General features: G+C 39.0%; 1 protein-coding gene across 1 annotated transcript in view; it reads left to right on the top strand.

The window, feature by feature from the left end:
• The first annotated feature begins 2479 nt into the window (after nt 1-2479).
• Nucleotides 2480-24169, top strand: part of ENPP3 (ectonucleotide pyrophosphatase/phosphodiesterase 3) — a 63844-nt gene continuing 42154 nt past the window's right edge. The window contains exons 1-6 of the mRNA XM_067546750.1: nt 2480-2741; nt 9934-10012; nt 15488-15610; nt 17856-17981; nt 19798-19858; nt 21702-21799. Of these exons, the coding sequence (XP_067402851.1) occupies nt 2625-2741; nt 9934-10012; nt 15488-15610; nt 17856-17981; nt 19798-19858; nt 21702-21799 (604 nt within the window). The 5' untranslated portion in view covers nt 2480-2624. The remainder of the gene's footprint in view (nt 2742-9933; nt 10013-15487; nt 15611-17855; nt 17982-19797; nt 19859-21701; nt 21800-24169) is intronic.

Genomic DNA, 24169 nt, shown 5'->3' on the forward strand with positions numbered 1-24169 from the left:
GCGAAGAGGATGTGCCACAATGTCATCCCTACCACCTCAGGGGAAAGACTTAAAATTCCTCCAAGTCACTGGTTCCCTAAATGGATATGGCTAGTGATCTTCTGGATGTTCTGTATTGGCATTATCTGGATGACTCTCTTTTGGTCTAGGTTCCTGATTACCAGCACAGCTGTTGAGGAAATCCCCAAGGTCCATGGGGTAGAAGACCGACAACCTGATGACTCTGAGGTACAATTAAAAACTAAGCGACTGAACCATAGAAGAAAATGCTCCTTGGACTATACTAACACATTTTTACAAGTAATTAACCAACTACGGAAAGACTTAAATGTGTCTAACTATTGGATTTGCAGTCATGTTCCCTTGCATTCTGGAGAAGGTATACCCGTGGCTCCGATTGTGTTAAACACCACACAGGTAGTATAAGGGGTTACCATTCCTTTCCCTGGAAAGATTCAAATTTGGGCTGATGTAGGTCGGAATAAAACAGAATACATCCACCTAGCTTATGAGGCCCAAGGGTAATACTGCTTTAAGTCCAACCGATCCATGTGGGGGAAGAATGCACTCCACAAAAGTATAAAGGTTGGTTATAGCATTTGTAACTATACCTTTACTATCAACTCTACAGGGTATGTAGCCCTGAATGGGAGCTCTTTTAGAGGCTATTTTCCCTACCCCATGAACATCAGTTATTATGGCATTTGCTTAATGCAAAGCTCTGTAGCCTACTCACAAGAACATATAGGTTTAGTGGGTCATTATTTCATTTGTGGGAATAAGGCCCATAAGAGATTACCCCCGTGGTGGGAAGGCTCCTGCTACGTCGGAGCTATTGTCCCTGCCATTAGGTTCACACCCACACTACCCCAGGGCAGAATGTTTACAGTTGGCAATAGTGGTGTGTGTTATTTTTAGCTAAAATATTTGTTCTATTGTTGATGAAATTTAGGAAGGCCTCATGGAAAAATGGAATTTTAAGGCAGGATAGATGCAGAAGCAAGCGAAGAGACTTCAAAACACAAGAGCGAGTATGGAAAAAGACACAAAGATATGGTATAAAATCCAAGACAAAAATCCACTTATACGACTGATGCTGTCTGGAATATGGGTGATTATTTGTTTTATTATTAATACCAATATTACAAAATTGCAATGAATCTTACAAGATATGTCATGTAAGATATCAGTGGAAAAGTTATGATTTCCTAAATAGGATAAGCTTATCTATATGTATGTATCATCTTTGTATCGTAAATTACGAATATGTGTTATATATCTGTATCTCAAACTTGTGTTGTGTTACTGGGTAACAATACAGATTGGCCTATGCGCTACCTAGCCTGTTTAATGGCCCATCAAGGGTAATTATCTGTACAATGCACCTAGGGAGAGAAGCCAGGGGCTATGCCTATGAGTCATCAGGACATGTAGGGACATGCCTATGAATGGGGTCTCCAAGAGCTTTTCCATGCCCATGTACTGTGAGCTTGTGTTTGGAACAAGCCACATCATGGCAAAGTATATAAAAGGCAGCTGCAACATTTATCTTGTCTTCAGTCCTGCTTCTCACCTCTGGAGTAACTTCTCTACAAACTGAAGCTTTGAACAAAGACTGGTAGACCCATCCAGGTATTGGATGTGCTCCAGGGAAACTTTACGAGCCAGCAAACTCACCAATGCTGCTAAGAACATGATATATGACTTTGAAGTCATATGAAGGTATCTGATTGCTTTGATCATTTAATACCTCTCTTCTCATTTGTTTCTTTTCTTTTATAATAAATCTTTAGTTTTAGATACTAAAGGATTGGCTGGCCGCATTATATTTTGGGTAAGATCCAAACTAATATTAATTTGGTAATGTGGCTGGTTCTTTAGGGATCAGAAGTACATTTTGTAAAGTGAATAGAATTTTAAATAATTTATCATTTTACTGGACCTATTTGCTGATTGGGAGCCAGAGACTGAAATGCAATAAAGGGGGTCGTGTGATTTATTTTCTGGGCTTCTTGAGAACCAGTGTGGGAGATCAGGAGTATAGTTTGTGACTAGTTGGTGAATCTTAAGTACAGTGTAAGCCACCAGTTTTGGGAGAATCTGCTGTCCTTTTTGCAGCCTGCCCTGACCTTGGCATTTTCAGAGTGGACTACCCTAGGCACCCAGGTCACAAAGACAAGGGATTTGGCTTAATACTTTTTATGTAACTTTGAGGATAATGAATGGCATGCTGAATTGAGGAAAGGCTTTTTAGTCAAGAATTTGAATTTCACTTGTATTATTTTGCATTTGATTGCTTTATTGTTTCATCACAAATTCATCCTAGACTCTGATTTTCAAGTACTCTCCTTATCTGAAATGACAAACACAAGACACCTACATGTATTGACCACAACTGAAAGTGTGATCTTGATCATGCTTATCATGCATCAACTCTGCTGAACGTATTTCCCCGTTTTTGTGACTTGCTGCAGCCTTTTGACTCAGGGACTCTGATCTCATTACAATCCTGAAGCCAGAGTGCCAGATGTTCAGTTCACGCCAAGATGAAATGTTAGCTCTAGCTGAGCTGAAAAAGGAAATAAAAGACTATAGCAATATCAGAAGAGACGACTCACAGCAACATGCTATCTGACAGTGAAACAAATGCACATCAAAGCAGCCGGATGGAGTTAATGAATTTACAAACAGAGACCTTTGTTAAGAAAAGAACACTCCTGAAATACAAGATACTCTGTGGCGTAAGTAGTGATTGTTCTGTTTCTTTCAGACTAAGAGCCAATTACAAATGTATTTAGTGCTTTATATGTTATGTATTTGTTTAAAATGAAAAAAGTTAACTTCTTGTGTTAGTGGCTAAGGTAGCTGTGATTTTTATTTATTTTAGGTCTCTCTGTGTGTCAGATATTTCATTAGCGAATCAGAAAACACAGACAAGTAACTGGTCAATAATACCCTTGCAACAAGTAGAAGAAAAAGCACAAAGAGTAGAGATGCACATAATATCACTATCCCAAAACATTAACGTAATAGGGGGTCAGCCCTTCCCCCTGAATGAGATTAACTTGTAAATATAAATTTGAGGTTGTTCTTATTTATTTCTCCTGTTTGAGGCTTTGGTATGCTCAGTGCACTGTTTCAGGTTTTTCTCTGTAATCAAAAGGCAAGAAACTTATTTTGTTTTTTAAAATGAAAACTCAGATTTTTACATAATCACCAGGAGATTGCATTAGAAACATGGAGAGGGCAGGGCGAGGCAGGCGGGACGGGGAGTCTGTGACACTAGAAACTTTTGTAATAATGAAAACATAGCCAAGCAGAAAAGTCTGACGGGCATTGTTTACTGTCACAGAGAGTAATTCGACACCACTTAGAATGATTCTAATAAACAGAACCAGTTTACATAGGCCAAAACAAACCCCTTGAACCATATAATCTGTGAGAACTGTATAAACTCAATCCAAAACTGAGATTTCCCATTCACTTTATTAAAGGAGACAGTAAAAATATTAAACCTAGAAAACAAAGAGAACTGAGGTTCCTCAATGCCCTTTGCTTTTCTTTTTAAACATAAATCTGTGTTTTAGGCTGTTCTGTGTGCAAAATAAAAAGATAATGAGAGAGAGTAATTGGGGGTGGAAGGTAAACTGGAAAAGATGAGATACATGAGGGAACTGGAGTAGTAGAGTGAGATAGTATAGTTAGGTATCTAGTAATTCTGATCATTCCACAAAATTATAATGAACTACAAATTACTGTCTATTAAAAAAAATCCTAGTACAAGAGGATTCAACCTATCATTCATCAATGTTTGTGGATAAGCATATACACATAGTTCTGATACATTAATAAGGGCTACTGTTCAATGTTTTGGCTGCTCCAAAGATATTTCCTAGTCTACTTGTTCCTAGCAGGTCACCCTGAGACTTGTGTGTATTGTGTGATATGTGCTGGATGTATGTATACATGTATATTTTAAGGCTGAATGTCCAGAAATCTAGGGGATTTATGTAAATGTTTGCACATTGATGGATATGCATTACTTCATTTGCATATATTGTATTTTGAGTTTATAATTTTTCATTAATTTTTCCAAATACATCAAATACACCAAAATACCAGATTCATCATAATACACAAATGGAATAAAGAGGGTTAGGATAAAGGATGGGCAGGGGAAGCGACATATCGGTCTTCGAGGTGAATCTGTCTAACAAGTCAGTCCAAATTGCTTTGAATTTTTCCTACATTTCCTTTCTGTGGAATGCTAGTTGTTCATTAGCTGCAAGGTCAGCAATGTCATTGAGTTAGGCATCAATATTTGGTGGGGATCGACTTTTCCATTTTTGTAAGATTAATTTTCTAGCAACCATAATTGCACATTAAAACCATGCTGCCTTGTTACCAGGTAATCTCCAGATATTAGGAATGTACCTAAGAATTAAACTTAGGGGGAAGGCTCCAACATAGCATCCAATATCACTTGGCCCTTTGATCCACTTTATACCAGAAATCCTTGCTACAAGAGCACTCCCACAACATATGAACTGATGTAGTAGCAAGGAGCTACATTTCCAACAGTAGTCAGCATTTATGAGGCCCATGACCATTCACCTATGTGGGGATCAGTATATTCGAAAAAATGTCTTTTAGTGAATAAGCCATAGTCTCAGGCAGATAGTTGCTTTATGAACAGGTACAATTGTATTCCATTGGGTTGGAGATCGTGTAGCCAAATCTCTCTTCTATGCAATTCTCAAATTATCAATCTTTGGCAGAGTTTTTTGGGGCAGAGAATTGTAAAAGTATCCAGCTGGCCAAGTAAATCCAGGAAGTTTCCTCCAAAACAATAAACATTCTGGACCTTCTGGAGCTCTCAATGCATCCAGGCCAAATACATTCATGAGGAAATGCTTTAACTGGAGCTATTTCCATGCTCCAGAGCAGGGCAATCCAAATTGTTGCTGAAGATCTATAAATGTTTTACATTTATCATTGTCAATTAGCTGCAACACAGTCATAATTCTTCTGTACATCCAATCCTTCCACATCAAGGTTTTGCCACCCATTTTAAGGATAGGATTGCTCCATAGGGCTGCCTCTACACGGAAGAATGGATGCAAGCAGAATGTTCCAGCCAAGTTTGATCAAGCTTGACTCACAGCCATTATTGTGGGAGCTCTGGAGTAATCAAATCTATAATAATTTGATTCTATGGTGCCTGAAAGGGGGAAGATATACCAGTTCTCATTCAATGTGAACCCAAGGTGGGGTCTGTGTGGTCATATTTAACAACCATAAAAAATGCCTGACATAATAAAAAGAAGCTATGATAATTTTCCAAACTGAGAAAAGCCTCCCAGAGGCAGGAGACGCTGTAATTTGTTCAGAGCCAATCTGGGTTTCTTACCTGTGTCCCAACGGAATGTTCTGAAACTATTATTGAATTTCTTAAAACAAGTTTGAGGAATAGAAATAAGGAGACCTCTCAGGACATGCAAAATTCTGGGAAGGACATTCATCTTCTGTATATTAATTTTACCCAACAAACTGAGGGTTAATGAACCTCCTGTCCCCAAACTCTTAGCCAGTTGGGCAAAAAATGGTTCTATATTTATGTTAGGGTGTCCTGAATATTATTGGGAATTAGTATTCCTAAATATTTCATATAAGAGAATTGCCATTGAAAGTCCCAGTTTGAGAAAAGACCTCTGTGGGTATATTTGTTAATGCCTATGATTTCTGATTTACCTCAATTTATTTTCTATCCTGAGAGGAGTCCAAACGTATTAATAGTGGTTAGAATGTTAGGAATGATAACGTTGAGCTTAGATACAAATACAGAAGTATCATGTGCATCGAGCATAATTTCGTGCTCTGTTTGCCTGGTGCCATGAATATTTTGATTTGCTTGGAAGGCAATGGCTGCAGGTTGGATGGCAATGGCTACAGGTTTAGCTGAAGTTAAATTGAACAGAAGAGGAGAAAGGGGGCAGCCCTGCCGTATACCTGTCTGTAATGGAAATGGGGCAGAAATAATACCATTGGTAACTACCCGGAAAATTGGGTTAGAGTATAAAAGATTAATCCAAGCTATAAACTGTTTACCAAAACCAAATGTTGCTAATACATGAAAAAGATAGTCCAAGGCTATGTGTTCAAAGGCCTTTTCAGCAGCTAAAGAAATGACAGCTAAGGGTTCTTTAGAGTCTCTCAAAGCACCAATAATATTGATCAGCTGATGCAAATTATCTGAGCCATGTCTATTGCAAAGGAAGCCTACCCGATTTATCTGTTTAATGTGTAAGAAGACTTTGTCCAGTTGTATATCAAGAGCTTTAGTGAAAATCTTAGTGTTACAATTGATTAAAGAAATTGCCCTGTAATTACTACATAGTCCAAGGTCTTTCTCAGGTTTAGGAATAACTGAAATTGCAGCTTCTCTTAGAGTAGGTGTGAGAGTTTGCTCATTATTGGCCTCATTGAACATATTCAATAATCTAGGTGTTAAAGTTTCAGAGAATTTTTGTAAAATTCAGCTGGGAACCTGTCTGTTCCAAGAATCTTTCCAACCTTCATTTCTCTTATAACCTCAGTCAGTCCCACGATTTCTAGAGGGGCTTCTAAAAGTATCTTCTGAAAGCCAGAGATCAGTGGAAGAGACAATCCACTAAAAGTTATCTAGGGCATCTTTACTGATTCTCTCTTCAGCTCAATACAGTTTTGAATAGAACTGTTGACATTGTTTATTATCTAACTATGTTTTATATAATTTATTGCTGCTATTATGAATAGCAACAATCTTATTTCTGTAAGCCATTTGTTTAAATCTGTATGGAAACAGCTTGCTAGCTCTCTCACCAGATTCCCAGTAGTTTTGCTTCAAACAGAATAAAGCAAACTCAGCCTTTTTGGAGAGAAGTTTGTTGATTTCATATCTTAGATTGATGAGGATTCTGAGCCTCTCTGTGGAGGGGGCAGAAGTATAGTCTACATCCAAGCCCTTAACTTCCTTCAAAGGGGTATCAATTCTATGTTCTCTCCATTTCTTGGCATAAGAGATTATATGGCCTCTAAATTCCTCTTTGGAGAATTATTTTCCACCCCTTCTCCTTTTTCCTCCATCCCTCTTTTGGACATTTTTCCTTTGGGGGCTCTAGAGAAGCACCTACTTCCCTTAACCCAGCAGTGGTCCCCAGCATCTTGAAACAAGGAAAGGGAGAGAAAGAAGGAACTGCTACCATTATCTCAGGTGAGTTTGCAAAGGCAGGAGCATGGAGCTGGCCGGCGGAGGGAGAGAAGCAGCAGCTACCCCTCTGAGTCTGATTACATGGACCTTAGCAGCAATTGGGGCTGAAAAGGAGCTTCCTAGATGAGCTCTGCTGTGGGATGTTATGGCAGATGCAGTTGGGGAGAGGACCACTGGGGGGAGGGGGAGGAACAGAAGACAGAGAGGCCTTATTAGTTTGTGTCGTATCAGATATGAGCATCTTCCTTATTCCTCCTACACTGGCTCCTAGTTTCGATGGTCATTTTCAGCTAAGTTGCCGCAGTCTATTACTGGGGAAAGGGTGTATAGTGAGATGCTCTACGATAATACAAATAAATAATAATTAATAATCTAGAGAGCTTTAAAAGATCCCTACTCTTGTCTACTTTTCATATTGTATCTTTCTTTCTTTTCAATAGCTGTGATTAGTCCTCTTGGTTATATTAGGGGATTGCTGGCAGCGCATTCTAAGTGAGGCTTCCTAGATTCTGGAACTTATTTCCACCCTTCATTCCCCAGAGCCTTGTCTTGATGACCCAGTGGGCATACTTTGAGGCCTATCTTTTTTTCTCAGCTCTTTCAGGGAAGGAGGGTGGGTGGGACTTGGGTTCTAGAAATGCTGGCTGAGAGAGTAGTACTTTGGTATTGAGGAAAGTAGTGATTTTTTTTTAATTTGATCATGGTTTTAAGGCTTTTATCTGTGCTAAGAGACACGATTAAAATACACCTTTTTCAAATTGCGCAAGGTGAACTGCATGCTATCTTATCAATATATGCTGCACTTCTTAAGATCAAAGTGTACTCACTTCAAGGAAAATGAGTGTAACATAACTATTTTACCAAGTGCTGCCTCTCTCCTTGATTATGAGGATGCTTTTTTTGGTTTAATTGGAAAGCAAATGAATAGATTCACCAGTTCCTCCCCTCTTCTCTGAAAGCAAATACATCCCTACTCATCACATTGGATTACTCACAGGCTAAAGGGAAAAAGTTTTGTGGTGGCTTCTTGCTAAAATATAAGCAGCACATCACACATTTTACTTTTATGCCTGTAACTCCAGACTCTCTCACACCCCCCAGCTCAGGATCTGCTCAATTTTTTCTTTGGTTAGAATTCATAGATACTACTGATGTACATTATGTATGATAAAGGTTCATGGATTCCAAGGCCAGAAGGGACCATTGTGATCATCTAGTATAAACTCCTGTATAACACAGGCCATAAAACTTCCCCAAAATAATTCCTAGAACAGATCTTTTAGAAACACATCCCATTCTGATTTAAATATTGCCAGTGATGAAAAATCTACTGCAACCCTTGGTAAATTGTTCCTATGTTTAATTACTCTCATTGTTAAAAATGTACGTCTTATTTCCAGTCTAAATTTGTCTTTAACTTCCAGCTATTGGATGCTGTTATACGTTTATCTACTAGATTGAATCCTATTATAAATATGTGTTTCGCAGGTTGGTACTTACAGACTTTAATCAAATCACTCCTTAACCTTCTCTTTGTTAAGCTGTTTGAATCTAGCACTATAAGGCATGTTTCCTAATCCTTTAATCATTCTTGTGGCTCTTCTCTGAACAGTCTCCAATTTTTCACTATTGTGTAAAGACCAGGGTGTGGGCAGTCATGCCTACCGGTTAGAGTTAGGAGCCAGGAACCAGTGCTGGAGATAGCGCTGAATACAGAGTCATGTGCCAAGATAAGAGTCAGAATCAGGGGTAGGGTGTGGGAGCAGAGTCCTGGAGTGAGGCGGGGAAAGCAGGAACTGGGAGCAGATAAGGATCTGGGATAAGGAGGGTAGGAACAGTTGGGATGCAGGAACCGGCTGGAAGGCAGGGCTCAGAAATCAGGAGAATAGGCAGGTCCACAGTGCAGCCAGTCAAAAATTTACATAGCTACTCAGACACCTTCCTGTGATTCCTTTTGGCTTAAGTAGTGTGTTTGAGTCAGTCAGTGGGGCTGGATGTCTTCCCCAGTCTGGAGTTCAATGAGCAGAGCCCTTGGTGAGCTAAAGCTCTGCCAGCCCCATTTTCTCCACAGGTTTCAGATAGGCAGGATTTGAGCACTGCCTGGGAATCTGTGGGCCTGGGGTCTGAGACTCACAAACCCTCACACATCCTTCTTGAATTGTGGGCACCAGAACTGGACCCAGTATTCCAGAGGCAGGCATGCAGTGCCAAATATAGAAGTATAATAACCTCTCTCTTCCTATTTTAGAGTCCCCTGTTTATGGAACCCAAGATTGCATTAGCTCTTCTGGCCACAGCATTGCACTGGGAGCTCATGTTCAGCTGATTATCCACTACACTCCCCTAATCTTTTTCAGAGTCACTGCTTCCCAGCATAAAGTCCCCCATCCTATTAGAATGGCCTGCATTCTTTGTTCCTATTTGCTTAAGCCAGTTTCTTAGAGGATATAGGCCTGCAGGTTCCTTGTGTTACTGCTGAGTAAAATAAAAACCTAAACAAGCTTTGTGGGCTACAACATTTATGTTTAGCCGTATTAAAACACATATTGGTTGCTTAAATCCAGTTTATCAAGTGATCCAGATTGCTCTGAGTCAGTGACCTGTCCTCTTCATTATTTACCACTTTCCCAGTTTTTGTGTCATCTGCAAATGTAATACCTCACATTATATGGATTTTTTGACAGGTTCTTCTAGTTTCTTTGGTGGTTATTTCCCTTGGACTAGGCTTGGGACTAGGACTAAAACATGAAGACCAAGTGCAAGGTACCTTTACAATATATTCAGTATAATATTAATTTAGGCCTCCATCCAGCAAAGCATTTAAACAGAGGATGATTTGTAATTTCACTAAACATAAGCTGTGGGTGCTCAACACCTTTGAAAATTAGACCCTAGATTTCTCAAGTTGGACAACATAAAAAGGAAGTCCCCCAGAACTGGTGGACGGTTTAAAAAAATTTGGCCTTAACGGCAGTGCCTCAGTTCCCCATCTGTAAAATGGGGGTTATAATGCCTGCCTCGCAAGGATTGGAAAGCTTAATTAAATGTTTGTAAAATAAGTTGTAAATTATTATTGCAATGTGACATACTTCATACCTGATAGTACTTGATGCTCTTCATGCCCCACTTATCAGTTATATTTGGCATCATTAAAGTGCTTAATATTAGAACTGGTTGGAAAAAAAATTGTCAAAAATGCAGTTTCTGCAAAATCGTGGGAGAATTTTGATTTTTTAATTTTCATTTAAATTTTTGTCAGGAAAAGCAAAACAAAATATTTGGTTTCAGGTTGTGTGATCCCAAATAGAAATATTTCAATCTGTTGAACCAAATTGAAACACCTCATTTTTGGTCAGTTTGACATTATTCTGTATTCACTTGAACAGCTGCAGTGCCTCACAGGAAATGTCATTCGGATGCCTCCTGCCCCCACTGTCCTCCAGTTGCCGGGCTCCCCGGCTTGACTAGAGGTTCCACAATGGACCAGTCTCCCCTCTAGTTGATGATGCAGTGCATTATTTGAGTCACATGATCGTGGTGCATTATGAGAGATAGTCTGGGTTAGGAGCTCAGGGTGATGGGCCAAGTAAGTATACAGCAGCTCCAAAATGACATTTTTCTGAACTTTCCATTCCATGAAAAAAATGGCTATTTACACTTTTCACCCTGTGTCAATACAAAAACATACTGAAATATTGAAATGTCTGAATTTCCCATGGGTTGGAAATACTGATTTTTGGTCAGCTCTAATTAAGAGTGAGAACTAGTCAAGTTATAATATAATGCAGAACTGTCTGGAGGACAGCAATTCCATTTCATGGCAATTCTTGAGGTTTCAAAATTTGTTTTCATTCTGCATTGGAAAAAAAAGCAAAACCTTTTGAACATATTTGCAAAATGGAAATGTGTTGAAACATCTGTTTTCAGATCAAAAGTCTGAGCTTTTCAATTCAGTCTCTCTCTTGTAAGATGTGATCAGAAAGTTCTGGACCCAAAAAAGGCTCTTTCAGACAAAAACTGATATGCCTTTGTGAAACATTTTGGCTTTAACAAAACAACTCATTTTGATGAAATTTTATTTTTGTCAGAAATGTTCCTATCAGATTAATGCAATGTCAGCAATTGAATAGTTGCATTTAAAACAAATTCTACCTGCGTAGCCACTGAATGATAATCAAATGGTTTTTTCCTCATTCCTAAAATACCTATGTTAATGTGTTAAACTTGTTTCCCTTCTCTTCCCCACTCATTATTTTTCTTACTTGTTCCCTTCTTCTGAGGTCTTATGATATTCTTTGTAACTATGTAAACTGTAATTACTTTTCAATGACTCTTAACCAAATATTATGATGTGTTGTCAACTTGACATGTAACATTTATGGACTCTTAGAGCTTGATTCTCCATTGCCGTCCACCTTGTGGAGTCAATTATGCCTGTACAAAATGAATGCAATGTGGAGTAAAATGTTAGCCGATCAGAATTCTAGCTTTTACACCCACTTTGCCCTTGTGTACAGTAGAACCTCAGAGTTATGAACACCAGAGTTACAAACTGACCAGTGAACCATACGCCTCATGTGGAACTGGATGTACACAATCAGGCAGCAGTAGAGACAAAAAAAAAAGGGCAAATACAGTACAGTACTGTCTTAAACATAAAGTACTAAACAAATGAAGGGAAAGCAGAATTTTTCTTTTGCATAATAAAGTTTCAAAGCTGTATTATAAGGTCAATGTTCAGTTATAAGGTTTGAAAGAATAACTATCATATTTTGTTCAAAGTTATGAACATTTCAGAGTTACAAACAACGTCCACTCCTGAGTTGTTCATAACTCTGAGGTTCTAATGTATTTGACTGCACAAGGTGCAGGGCAATTGTGAGTCAGGTCCTTTTACTTTTAATCATTTTCATTATGGCTGGCCTAGCTTATGAAAGGTGAAATAGTAACACAATACAGTACAATAGTAACACAACACAGTACAAAATCAGAGATATTAAATCTTGTGATAATGGCTTTGATCCTGTTGGATAGATTTAAGTAAATTTTATGATAGCTCCCATAATAATTCTGCAATGTCTCAGGTTTTTTAAAACTATAATTAGACCCCCTGCACCTGAATATTCTATTTCTATTTTTCTATTATATATGCTCTAAACAAATAACAAAAAGGAATTTAATATTATTAGGAGTATAAAAAATTGCATTTCAAATAGAAAAACAGGATTTCACTATACTCCTGTTTTAGACTATGTCTACACTGCACAGTTAACCTGGGTGACTGGCATTCAGATTATTCAAGTCTGGGTGTGAGCCCTCCCACAGCAAAGCCAAACTTGCATTACTATGTCCTAACTGTTTCTGCACTCATCCGTATGTGTCTGGGGGCATATTCCAGGATTCTTTGTGTTGAAACACTCTAGAAGTCTTTCCCAGTCAGTTGTGGCAGAACTTGTTTGTCCTTCAGGGAAAATGGTGGAAAGGGCAATGAAGGATTGTTAACACGCAAGTGATTTTGCCCTCATCTTATTGCAAAGTGGGCAGGTTCCAGCCAAAGTGGAACCTGGGCTCTAACCTACACCCCTCAATTGGGTAAACAAACTGGGCTAAAGCACCTCCAAAGCACCCTTCACCTGGGTCAGAGATTTTTTTGTGTGGATGGTAAGAGATTTGGTTTAAAACCCAGGAAAAAGCCCAGATTAACTGTGCAGTATAGACAAACCCTTAGACTCAGCATGTTAAATGCAAAATCACTTCAATTCAGTTGGGTCCATTCCACCCTTCTTCATGACTTTGGATGGTTGACAATCCCAAAGCACAAAGTTAGACATTCAATGGATTATTCATGTAGGAAAAGATAGGATTAGCCTTTCCTATTGGTTGCATGTAAATGCGTTCATTAAAATCATCATCAGCCCAAACCCTCTTGTAACAGTATAAAACTCAACTAGAAAACACTTGACAAATTGTCAGTGATGGAGAATGGAGAAGTATATGCATCTACATTTTTGCAAATGCAATGGAATTGTAAATCTGGGTAGCTGCACCGTCTACCTACCTAACTGCTGCTGCAAATGTGATAGTTTGAAGTGCAGGTGCTCTGATATGTACTGTGACAGGGTCAGACTGGATGGCTACTGGAGAGTGCTAGAGGGCCAATAGATCAGCCCCAGGATCAGTAAGTCCCTTTTCCCCTGGTAGCTAAGCAGGGGTTACTCTCTGGAGCCAATCAAGGCCCCGCCCAGGACTTGTTAAAAGCTTCTTCTCCAGAGAAAGGGTACGGCGAGACTTGTGAGAGTGAGGCGAGCTACCAGAGAGTGTGTGAGCAGGCAAGACACTGTCAAGAGCCAGGAGGGTTTAAGAGATGGAGTAGAACATTGGCAGAAGAGAACCCTGCAGGTACAAAGATGGGAGGAAGGAAAAACACTGCCTGAAGAGGCCAAAGGAGGCCTAAGTGAAGAGGCCTAAGGGAAGAGACCCTGCCAGAACAGAAAGATTGAACTGACATTTGGTTTGTGCACTACCATGCCCAGTGGGGCTGTCAGGGGTCAAAAGCCTTCCCTGGAAAGGAGGCCAAGAAGGACCCCTGTCTGAGCAGGGTATGGATATTAAGTCAAGGGGCACAGGGAAGTGACCCAGGGAAGCTAGCAGCTTTCCTGAAGCCACAGTGTGAGGTTGCTACTTATAGGGTCTATGGGTTGGGGCCTGGAGTCAAGGGTGGGACTGCGCCCCCACTACCCTCTACTGGACATTCATTGGAGGGGCAAGAGCCCCAGCGAAGAGGCAAGGGCCTGTGAGAACCAGAGACAGGACCGGGAGCCAGCAGGAAGCAGCCATCTTAGAGAGGCTGTATAACCCTCCCCCACCACCAGAAGGTGGAAGACCACTAAGGAGTGAAGCAGTTCCTTGACCTACCGCTAGAAGGAAGCACTGGACCCACCGAGGTAGAGGAAGAGCTTTGCCATAATACCTACAATACATTTGCAGATCCATGCTGTCTTTTGGCTACCTATTGGGTTCCAGATGAAGTTGGCTTTTGACCTCTAAAGCCCTAAATGGCTTGGGTCTTCCCAGTGTGAGAGAGCTCTCTTCTTATGTGTTATTACCATAGCTGTGGTGAATGGAGACCCTCAAACCTGAGTGCTGCATTCCCCACGTGAAGCCCTTAACTTTGGAACTGTATAGGATCTGAGAAGGGGAAGATCAAACTAAAGATAAAAAGTTCCCTTTAAGAAGGTCTCCAAACTGACCCCGCCAGTAAAGTTCTAATTCTCTTATTGTTTGAGGTGACAAGCAAGCTTTTTCCCTTTCCCTTAGGCATCGAGTCAGGGAAAGAGCAGTTTAATGAAGTTCATAAGGCCCTTGCCTCAGAGCAGTGATCCAGAGCAATCAAACTTACAGTCAGAGAACAAAAGTCTCTAAAGCCCAAATCAGGTTACCATCCTGGTGCCTGAGGTGGCCTGTGACTTATAGCTTCCAGCATAGCTTCTGCTCAGTTTGCTTTTCCTGTTTATATAGCCCAGCTCCAAGAGCAGGGCAGCATGCTCCTTGATTGTGCCCAGGGATGTCTTGGCTGTAAACTCCTGATTGTATCTTAAAAGGATAGCACAACTTGCCACAGAAACCTTCTCTTTCTTTGGACCAAAATGCCTGAAGGCATGTTGCAAGGACTACCTGTTTACCCAGACTTTTGGAGAACTGCATAATGTTAAGCAAATTCAGAGGATTTAGCCAAAATCCTCAGGGACCTTCATAAAGGAAGATTCAGGACAGGTATTTTGGCACAAAGTTCTTCATGAATAGATATGACTGTATCTGTTTTTATAATTTTAAAATTAATAGTTTAAAATATTTTTAACTTTCAGTCTGGAGTTTCCAAGGCCTGTTTATCTCGTCTGAATATCAGATCTTTTCCCCATGTCATTATCATAATAGTCATATTATTTTTATTTATATCCTAATTTTGATCCAAAACCAGGTATAAATGTTCAATTACACACACGCGCATGTGTGCGCACACACACACATGGTCTTATGTGGACATCACCCAACTCTGATGGAAATAAGATCATATTATTGATTTTACTAAATGTGCTGATAAGTGATTCGGGAAATAGTTTTTGACAATGATTCAGAATATTCCAGCTCTAGGGCTCGTGGCCGTGTTCCATTTCATTGTTGTATTCTGAAGGAATGGAACAGTGCTAGTGCTAAAATCATCTTTTGTTCTCTTTACAGTCAGCTGCAGAAACAGATGTAATGAACCATTTAATAAAGGGGGGGATGGCTGCCAGTGTGATGGTGGCTGTAAAGATCTTCAAAACTGCTGCTGGGATTATGAGTCTACCTGCCTGGAACCAAGTACGTTCCCTCAAATGTGAGATGTGCTAGCCTTTTTATGTTTGTTTTGGAGAGAGGGTGAGGTAAAACAATAAATGTGCTGCATTACTTATTCTGCCACAAGTACAGATGCAGAGAGAGCCTCCCATTCATTTTTTTATTTTATTTTAAGGGCTTGATGAATTCTGGAACTATTATATGTATGTTGAATGCATGTTGGTAAGATGCCATGCTGCTTGTAATTGAATGTGACATGATATGAAATCTAAACGGGGATTAATTTCTTTCCTGAAAGACTCCACATTTTTTATTAAGGAGGAATGTACTTCAGTAAACTTTTTAATCAAGTGTATATGTTCAGTGAATAACTTGTATTGATTTCACACACAAGACAGGGCCAACATGAAACCAAGCAAAATATTTCACAGATAACCAGTCCTTTCATAATCATACTTGTTAATCCAGACAAGGTCATGGATATGTGTAGGTGGGATCATAGCTGTTCTCCTTGTCCTGGGGCATGGAATGACAGGAGAAATACCTCCCCCTCAGAACTGTGGGGATTATTGGGTGTCCCCAATACCCTGTGTTCTCAACAGTATGCAACACATGATGGTTATGTTGGTGGGATGAATTGGATCAGAGGACTACAAAGTTCTCTAGCAAACTTGTCTGCTTCTGTATCAGATCTAATATCTTTTTCCTGCCTGTCCATTCACACAAAATATTCCCTTGACAGCTTCTTGCAATCCATCTCTCCTCTTCTAATCTATCTCACTCCTGTCCTGTAATGTGTACCCTTTCCTTCATTCTTCAGTCTATTTGCCATCTGCTGGGAATCATGCAGCATTTTCTCCTTGCTGCTCTTTCTCTTCCCTCAGAGACTACTGATTCAAATCTGCTCGCATGAGCGTCAATAGGTGTTTTGCCACAGACTTCGATGGGAGCAGGAATGGGTTTGATGTATATATAAAAAATTGAGTTTCACTTTGTGCTTAAAAATAATCACCTAAATATCTTTATTTTTTCCTGGGTAGCTGGTGGCCAAGGAAAGCCAGCATTCTCTTCTTGTGCAGAAGTTACTTAGACCTGATCCAACCCTCATTAACGTCAGTGGCAAGACTCCCATTAACATCAGTGGGTTTGGACCAGAGTCAGGGTCAGGTTTTAAGGGGAGGAAGCATGCCCCTCCTCTGCCTTGTAACCTGGGGTGCCCGTTGCACTGCCTTGCTGCTGCAGCCTCCAACCTGAACTGCCCATAAACAGCCTCCAGCATGAAAGTTACTGTTATGTCTGAGTGTGTGCTGCAGGCTGCCAGCCAGCCACACCTTGGCTCTTACTAGCCTTGGTTATGGTGCAGGGTGACCCCAACACACCCCGAGTCCCAGCTCTTCCCCCAGAAATGCATGTCATACACTGCCCAGCCCTCTCATAGACAGTACAGATCTGTTAAGTCTGTTATTTCTTGAAGGGGATAATATGCATACAATTTGTTACCCCAAATGAAGTTATCCAGACACTTCAGCTTGAACACACTGGATTAGCTAAAACAATAAAACAAGTTAATTAACTACAAAGAGAGAGCTTTTAAATGAGTACAAGTAATGCGGCATAAAAGTCAGAAATGGTTAAAAGAAAAATAAAGATAAAACACTTACTGGTGCCTAAGTTGGTGGATGCAAGCAGAATTTGTCACCGCACGCTTTCGGCAGTCTTACTGACCGAACTCTTTAGGTCAGAACCCCTTCCACAGAGCCCAATGACTGTTTTCTTTGTCTCTTGCAGGGAATGTGATGTGCAGGGAGAGAGGGAAGGCTTGGGGCTTTTGTCCCTCCTTTTTATAGTTTTAGTCCCCCCCCTTGAAAAACATTTCCAGAAGACCCAGGAGACCAAATGTCTATGCTGGATTTTTTCACCTGTTTCTTCCTTTGTCTTCCCTTCCTGCCTGATGACTCCGTTTACTGCTTAAATTCAAATTAAGGGAAGCACGCATTCCTTTGTTTAGGACAGGAGTGTTTGCCAGCTTCCGTTTGGGAAGGGCTGTGAGGTTTGGAACATGCATTAATAACACCACACAGGGGAATCTTATAACTTCATCTCCAATGTTGCCATACATATGTTACCAGGACAATAATGACCAGCAAATCATGAGTTTTCAAATGGTACCTCACAAGGCATACTTTATACAAAGATTATTACAATAGTGTGTAGGGTATGAATGCAGGGGTGAATTCCATCACAACAACCAATTAATAATTTTTTTCAGCTCAGATATGGACATGCACTAATCTCCGTTGTGGTGAGACACGGATAACTGGAAGCCATTGTTCTTGTTCTGAAGACTGCTTGGAGAAAAAAGACTGCTGTGTAGACTACAAGAGTGTTTGCAAAGGTAAACCAAAAAATAATATTTAAATGTGTAAATTGCTATATTTTAGGGATATTTACAGGAAGCTACCCAAGTGAATATACATGAAATACATATAAAATAAATATAGGGGGGCACCATAATTGTTAGCAACTCTGAAGATACCAACAGCTTTTATCTGAACAAGTTTAGTTTTCTCGTAGCTGTTATGGTGTTTTGAGTATCTAAGAGACTTTGGGAGAGGCTGCTTTGAGGTGAAACACCTGATATTTGTTTTTAGGAGAAGGAAGGTGATTGCTGGAGAGGAATGTAGTGTATGTAAAATTAAATCCTAAAAAACATGAGAGAGATTATTATTGCAATAGCATCGAAAATGTGTTTTCCCAAAATGGAAGAAGGCACAGTCCCTGCTTTGAACTGTGTGAAATCAAAAAAACATGTCACTACCATACCTAATGTAATTTTTTTTCAGAACATTTAATTATAAGTACATTTTAAAATTAATATTAACATTGTTTAAGAAAGAAGACTGTATATACCGAACACTGTTCCTTTAGAGACTGTAAGGAGATGAATCCATGAGCTGAAGATAGCAGACAGAATTACTGGATAAATCACAGCTGCACCTAAGGAGTGGGGACAGAATCCTTGGTCCTTTATCTCTGAAAACACAGGCTTGTGCCACTTGTCCTGAAGATCTTCCTTAGCAGATAACAGCAGTAGTTCTCCTAACTTTTCTGTGGGCCAGCACCTGGAGGGTGACATCATACTCCCATTCCCACACACAAAGACAGCATATTACAGTGGACTTTTAGAGCAGTGTCATGAACTCCATTGCATCATGGGTACTTTGGGGTGCATGAAAGAGAAAATACACAATGACACTGCTTTCAGTATTTCAGTGAAAAGCACGTCCCTCACTTAAATCGTCAGCAGTACAAAATACACAGATGGAAAAAGAAATTTAGCTTAAATATAGGCTCTAATTTTAATTGTGTAAGGTTGATTGGAACTTTTAAATTAGAGATTGATCCAATTTAATTTTAACGTAGAGTCCATCACTATTTCAAAATATGCACAAAATAGGTGTCTGGAGTTATGTGGTACTTAAACGAGAACATTGTGGCATGTTGTTATAGATAATTTGGTATTTCTGTGGCAACAATTCAATATAGACTCCAACCCAAGGAACCTGTCTCCAACCTTCTTTGTTTATTCTGTGTGCAAATTTGTTAATGGATATAGCAAAAATGCCACTGGCAAAACAAATCATATGTCATGACTATGATGTCAGAGAGCATAAAGGACTGATACCATCCTGCATCTATAAGTGGAGTTCTTTGAAATTGTGTGGTGGGAAGCATCCAAAACAACTATTTCAATGTTGTAATCATAATACTAGAACCTGTTCTCACTCCTTCTCCTGGCTTTTTTTAATTTTCACTTTTTATTTAGATGCATAATTGTTGGCTTTAATAAGTCACAATGAAGGTCACTGTGAAAATGGTTATTGTTTCTGCCTGCCTTGGGATCCTTAGTGGGAGGACTTTTCTGTGGGAGGGAGAAGAATATAAAAAAAAACAATTTTAAAAAATCCACTGCTCTTTCTGCCCCTTCACTTCTCTCTATTATTCCTTTCCTCTTTGTTTTGTCCTTCTTGTCTCTCTCATTATTCCCTTTATTTTTCTAAAGAGATTCTAGTAGATCGTTAACATACAATAAATGTTTATGAGCATTAAGCAGAGTGTCAAAAAATCACAGGGGGTGGAAAGGAAACTGCTTTTTGTTGTGTTCATTTACTTTTCTACAGTGCTGCAGTGACACTTCTTGTGCTTTTCAGGTGAAACGCCTTGGGTGAAAGAATCATGTCCTTCACAAAGCACTTCTCAGTGCCCGGAAGGGTAGGATGATTTGTTCACTCATTATCAGTCTATTTATTAATTTTTTTTTCATTTTTCTTTTAAACATTGAAAGTGAAACTTTTCTGATAGAGAGAAAATGTTATAATAATCAGAAGTACACAAATTTTGGGAAGCCTGTAATAAGAAATAATTATTTATACAGTGCCTAAAATTTCATTAATTGTTTTATAGCAATTGGAAAAAATTGGTTCCTGTCCTGGAGAATGCACAATTTAAACTTTAGACATGACACAATGAGCGACACCAACAGGCAATTGGAAGAATGCAGGATAAGAAATATAAAAGTGTGGTTACTTAATAGCGTTTGTTATATGTGCATCTCGGTGGTTCTGACTGTATATGTATGTGTGTATATATATATGTACACACACACACACACACAGAGTCAAGATGTGCATATAACAAATGCTATTAAGTAACCACAGTGTTGTGTGTATATATATAAAATACACACAAACTGACAACTCATATGTGGAAGTGATATCCCTTACAAGTGATGAAGTCAGGAGTTATCCACAGGTTATCTCAAACTCATGCTGATAATACCTTCATCCCAGCCACAGCATGCTCTTAATTTCTTTTTTTAGCAATTTCAGCTTTTAGCAGGTTTCAGAGGAAATACTTAGCAGTAGCCCCCTTTTTCTTTTCTCCCCTGCTGTCTCACTTACATTTAATTATTAATAATAATACATTAACAGTAAAAGCTCTTAGCCTAGAAAAATGTGGCTGCTGAAAAGGGATGGAATAGTCATATATTTTCTCTATAAAATGGGAAAAGTATACAACGGTATATATACTGAGGCTGACCAGTTCCTCAATATTCCCTTGTGTCCCGTTCCCCCCTCCCCACTCCCCCCGTCTATTGTAGCCATCTGTTGTCTGTCATCTTTTATGGAGAATGTCTGTTCTCCAGGCAGGGACTGTCTTTGTTATGTATTTGTACAGTGCCTAGCACAGCGGAGACCTGTCCATTACTGGAGTCCCTAAATGCTACTATAATGCCAATCCTACTAAATAATATAATGTAGTACTCCCCTTGGATGGATAATCTGTCTGTCTTGTATCAGTGCTACTTTATATTGATTTTTCTGGAAGGCCTTGAATCCTGTTCTCTTGAGTTCAACTGATGACATAGTTAGAGAGTATAATACTTTGGACTTGGCCAGGTTTCTGATCAACCAGCATACCCTTTTTTTCAAATGTAAAAGGTTATATGTAGGATGCAGCATGCCAATCTGTCACAATACACCTTGGAACAGAATACATGATATCAAATCCACATAAAAATTTAGTTGTTTATGAAAAGCAGGAATAATATGTACATCTACTTCTCAGAAAAAAAAAATAGTATTTTTTCTTAGCTGAATTGTTCATAGTCCGTCACATATCATTGTTATCTCTCTGTGCTACTTTAAAGCAATCACTTGGCAGTCATTTCTTTTTGTCAGCAGCTCTGCAGAAAGCAACAGCTATTCTGATTGCCATTCCTTACCATAGTAAGTTTTCTTTAAAATAAAAACCAACACATTACATTTCCTAGGTTCTAAGTGTTCTTAGTGTACTTAGTGTTCTTATTCTTGTACCCTTGCAACTGTTCGCTAGCCCAGTTTTGAAAGCTAAATTAAATAACCTTTCTTTTTATTCCCTTACTTTCTGGCTAATTATTTATTGTTATAAAGGATTATAAATTAGTAAAAAAAAAAAAAAAAGTATTTGGAACTTCGGTTCCTGGCTTCCAGGGCAACACTATTGACATCACTATGCATTTCCCAGAATGTGGCTAAAATTCCTTTCTGATGACAAACTCCCACTTTACTTGCAGGTTTGATTTGCCACCACTTATCCTCTTTTCGATGGATGGTTTTAGAGCAGAATATTTACAAACATGGAATTCTTTACTTCCAAATATCGAAAAACTCAGTAAGTTACCGAGGAAGCAGTGACAATTAAAAACCAGAACCTGCTGGCAATTTCTTCAGTTCCTTCTTTCACCATTATATATGTGACTCCCTGGTCACTAGAGAAATATCCCATAGCAGTCCTCTTGTCAGTGGTTTGCTGAGGATTAACCTGGGTGTTGGAGTGCATTGTAATCATCCATTGATCAGTGGCTACCAGTATTGGCCTGCAGTCTCTAACTTTTTTAAACAAATATTGTGATACATTCATTCAAATAAAATTTGAGGCTGAAAACATTCCACTGGAAGTTTTAATACATTTTCTATCATCCATTATATTAAATTACTGTAAGTAGTAATAAAACATCCAAAGGCCCATCACTTATTGTCATATTAAATTATATCGTAATACTGAAGAGCAATGAATTGTGTAACAGTGAAATGTCACTCAAATGTCAGACAGTCTTTTTGAGTCAGGAATTTTGTTCTATTCATAGCTATCGGCGTATTTAAATGTAGATCAAACACCATAAATTACTGCACTTGTATTTATTAAATGTAAACTTTAATATGCTGATTCACTTAATTATTACGGCCACAACCCTGAAAGATTCACAGTGCTCTGAAGTCATTGGGAGTAGAGGGTCCTGAGAAAATTTCTGTAGTGGGCCCTCAAAATGTGGGCATAAGTGGAGTATGGTTTTCATTGGAATATTTTAGAATCAAAGCCTCATTGCTCCTAATGTCCCTATGGTTCAATTCATTCATCTTCTTCCTCTACTATCCCATAATAACCATACTCTGAAACTGACAGATTGATACTGTATTTAGTTTTTATGTTATATATTTAAAAACTTGTTCTGATTGCTGGAAGCCACTAAGTGTAATTGGATAAACAAACTTATCTGGTTTGTGGCTAACTTATTAAATATAACAAGGGCTATAAGAAAGTCATAACTCTGACTAATGAGCAAACTGACCTGACTCCTTGCATAAATACTTTATGCTTTGCTGCTGCTGAGCCAGCAGAAGAAATGCAATCAGCTAATAAATTATAACATGCAAAAGTCCAAGTTTTTTTCAAGTTCCATTTGAAACAGATGTAAGGAAAGTGTATCTTTCCTACTGGAATGAAATAAATGTTAATTTCAGGAGGATATTTCGAACAGGGACAATTGCAAGACTTTGTTTTAATATGAAACACTCACCAGTTATACACATCTGTTTTCAATTTTAACAGCGGCTTGTGAACTCTCACACACTTTTTTTCTCACATTAGCAGCCCTTTGCAGTGGAAGGGGGAAAAAGCCCATATTTACATAAGAAAGAAGATAAAACTGAAGTGTGCTAATTTTCATATCATGACCCAGTTCTTCTCAAGGACCATTTCCTTTTCCCAGATGTCAATCCAGGTCCCACACATTCTCTGCAGCATTATAGTACATGGTTCCATGAGAGAGTAAAGTTAGGAAAGGATTAAGAAGAGGAAACATGAAAATAAACTCATTTTGTACTGGAAGACTTATCAGTGAGTTAGCACGGTGACACTAGCAACTATGCAGACCACACAGAAGGTCTTTGTGGACCATTGGTGATCAGTAGATGATAATATAAGAACTTAAAAAAATTCACTGCCACCACCCCTGCTATTTTTACAAACCTGGGAGCTTGTGGTGATCTATCCTTGTATTTTTACTAACTCCACAGATTGTTTTAACAGTTTGGCCCAGAAAACTTAGGTATTATATTCAACAGAGTTAGTCAAACTATTAATTACAGGTAATGTCCATTATTAATTTAGCCCTTTTTACTCTTTGTGAATTATTTATAAACTGAGCCTGATGAATCCAATGTGTTTATTCATTATTTGTAAGGATTTGCCAAATAGTTTGGATGAATAGTTTTCAGCCTATGGGTTGTTTAATCTGATTATTTGCTTTTTACGTAGTGTGGTGGATCACTGAAAACCAAATTCTTTCCAATCTTTGACGGGGTGACAGAAACATTTTAAACAGAAGAATGAAGTTGGATTTCAGTAAGCAGTCACAAATCATGAGAAGTGACTATTCAAAGGAGAAATGAAAGCTGGTCCAGTGGTTAGGGCAGTAGTCTTGGTCTTGGGAGGTCCGTTTTAATTCCCTGCTCTGTCAGACTGCCTGTTTGACCTTGGACAAGTCACTTAGCCATTGTGTGCTTGCCTCAATTCCAAATCTGTAAACTGAGGCTATTAACATTTTGCTACCTCACAGGAACACTGTGACATTAAAATTGTGAGATGCTACAGTAATGGGGCTTATATAAGTACCTTGGACAGCTTATCTGAACATTTGCAGATGATAGCAGTTCATAGCAACTGAACCTGGTGAAAAATGTTATCTAAAAATGTTTTGTG

This window comes from Emydura macquarii, unplaced genomic scaffold, assembly GCF_026122565.2.
Source record: "Emydura macquarii macquarii isolate MOO-44397 ecotype Brisbane River unplaced genomic scaffold, CSIRO-AGI_Emac_v2 contig_1146, whole genome shotgun sequence".
Taxonomy (NCBI): Eukaryota; Metazoa; Chordata; order Testudines; family Chelidae; genus Emydura; species Emydura macquarii.